This window comes from Macrotis lagotis, chromosome X (assembly GCF_037893015.1).
Source record: "Macrotis lagotis isolate mMagLag1 chromosome X, bilby.v1.9.chrom.fasta, whole genome shotgun sequence".
Taxonomy (NCBI): Eukaryota; Metazoa; Chordata; class Mammalia; order Peramelemorphia; family Peramelidae; genus Macrotis; species Macrotis lagotis.
Genome location: NC_133666.1, coordinates 80,883,738 through 80,886,062, shown reverse-complemented (window position 1 = coordinate 80,886,062; position 2,325 = coordinate 80,883,738). Strand labels below are relative to the sequence as shown.

Genomic DNA, 2,325 nt, shown 5'->3' with positions numbered 1-2,325 from the left:
CCAACCCTCTTTTTTCCCCCCAGGAGATCCTGTTCTTTCCCTCTTCCAAGTCTAGGGTTCTTTGGAAGGTTGAGGGGACATCTCCCCCAAGGCCCCCCCCCCCGCCTCAAGTTGAAGAATTTTGGGATAGTGCTCCTGCTTCCACCAGCACACGGGCACAAACACGTACAAACACGCACAAATGCGCACAGAGCAGCCAGCGTGAAACCGCTCCAGAGTTGGAGCGGGTAAGAGCATGGAGCTGGGTTGGGGGGGAAAGCCTTGCACCCCGGGAGGGAGGCAGCAAGGTCGGGGGCGAAAGGCCAGAGGCTGATTCCATCACGAGGGGGCAACTCTACCCCGGAAGGGGTCTCCCACGGCACCTCTCTTTCCCCGTTTTGTTCTGTGCTCCCTTGGACCCTCTGCCGTCGATGTTCCCTGCCCCTGCGTCCTCTGGCCCAGGACCTCTCTAGTTCACCTCACTCCCTCCTCAGACCCCCGCCTCGACACTCCTCAACCTCTCCTCCCGGACCATCGCCCCACTCCCTCGCCCCGAGCCTCAGACGTTGCTGGTGGCAGCACGAGGTCGGGAGAAGAAGGAGCGCAAGTAGGTGGTGTAGGCCACCGACAGAGACCGCCGTATCTCGGGGTTGCGGAAGCCGTAGACCACCGGGTTAATGGCCGAGTGGCAAGCAGCCGGCAGGGCCAGGTAGTAGGTGTAGACCTGCGGGTAAGTGGGGTCGGCCACCATGGCATAGACGGCCAAGGGCACCCAGCAGAAGGCGAAGGTGGCCAGGACCAGCGAGAGAGTGGACACGCCCTTGCGAGTGCTGGACACCAGGCAGAAGAGGGACGGCATGGGGGAGCCAGCGTTGTTGACGATGTGGCGCTGGACAGCGATCTGCTGTGCGTGGCGGAAGGCCACCCGGCAGATCTGCAAGTAGAGGTGCAGGATAAAGGAAAAGAGAAACAGGTAGGAGACAGACAGCCCGGCCGCCTGATCCTTGGTCAGGGGGCTCAGGACGCTGCAGGTCTCAGGGGTGTCGAGGCAGTGCCAGCCCATGGCGGGGAGGGCACCGATGCCGAGACAGGTGAGCCAGAGAGCCGCGAGGAGACCACAGGTGAAGGGCAGAGTGCGTTCGGCCTGGTAGGTGAGAGCGCTGTACAGCGACAGGTAGCGATCTACCGTGATGGCCAGCAGACTACACGCAGAGGCCGAAAAGGCGGACAACAGCAAACCGGCCAAACACAGGGCTATGGCGTCGCTCACCGGCTCCATCACGCATCTCACCACGAAGTTGGCCACCAGGCCCACGCCAGCCAGGAGGTCGGCCATGGCCAGACTACCTATAAGCATAAAAGTGGGAGCCCGAAGGCTAGAGGTGCAGCACAGCACAGCCAAGACCAGGGCGTTCTCGCAGGCCATGACTGTGCCCGCTGCACAAAGGGCGATGTCCCATGGGCTCACCCCCTCAGCCCCTCCCAGTCCCCGGCCACGGCCCATCGGCCAGGAGCCGTTGGGGGGCCAGGGACTGCCATCTGGTGGCGGGGGAGGTGAGGCATCCGTGGCGCTGCTGGGGCTAGTGCCTGGGCCAGGGCTGGAGCCGGTGGTGGTGGAGGCATGGAGCAAGAGCTCGAGAGGCGACTGGAGAGGCGACTGCGTCGGTGGGGGGACCATTTCTGCGGAAAGAAGAAAGAGGGCTGAGGGGTGGGGGAAGGAGAGCGTGAAAGGAACTGAACAAGGGGAAGCAGGGCGACCTCTGGAAATTTTTGGGGGGGGAGAGATCCAAGAGCCCTAAAGCTGATCGCCCCACCCATGCCCCTCATGGGTGCCAGGGGTGGGCAGAGTCGGAGATGAACTGCGCTTCCGGTTGTCTGTGACCCAGGGTTACCACCTGTCTGTGTTTGCCTGGTGGTCTATGTCTCGAAGATCCAGGGGGTCTGCCTGCCAGTCTTTCTAAGCCTCCACACTGGCCTTGCTGTTCTTTCTAAGTCCCACCTTGTCTTTCTGTCTCTTGGTCTCCCTATGTCACAGGTTTCTTTCTCGAAGTCTCTCTGGGTCTTGTCATGCTTTGGTCCACCTCTCTGAGGCCCCAGAGAGTCCTCTCTGTCCCTGGACTTGCATCTTTCTCGCCGTCCATCAACCCTGTCTGTCAATTTTCTAAGTCCCTAGGTGAGAATCAGCCTTCTGAATGGGTGTGGGATCGTTTCTAGTTTCGGGACCTCGAGGGATCTTTCTGTCTGGGTTCTTGATTTCTGCCTTCTCAACACCCCCTGGGTCTAGATTCCCCGCGGAAGCCCAGGCTCAGTAAATCACTTTTTTTTAGGGGTTTTGGTGGTGGTGGC

General features: G+C 60.9%; 1 protein-coding gene across 1 annotated transcript; it reads right to left on the bottom strand.

The window, feature by feature from the left end:
* Positions 1-538: 538 nt before the first annotated feature.
* On the bottom strand, positions 539-1,657 carry LOC141497659 (G-protein coupled receptor 12-like). Its single transcript, XM_074200418.1, has one exon. It carries the CDS (start codon positions 1,655-1,657, stop codon positions 539-541), a length of 1,119 nt encoding a protein of 372 aa, XP_074056519.1.
* Positions 1,658-2,325: the final 668 nt, after the last annotated feature.

What these genes read in the sequence shown, in the direction of transcription:
- LOC141497659 (XM_074200418.1), bottom strand. Translation starts at nt 1,657, where the DNA reads ATGGTCCCCCCACCGACGCAGTCGCCTCTCCAGTCGCCTCTCGAGCTC.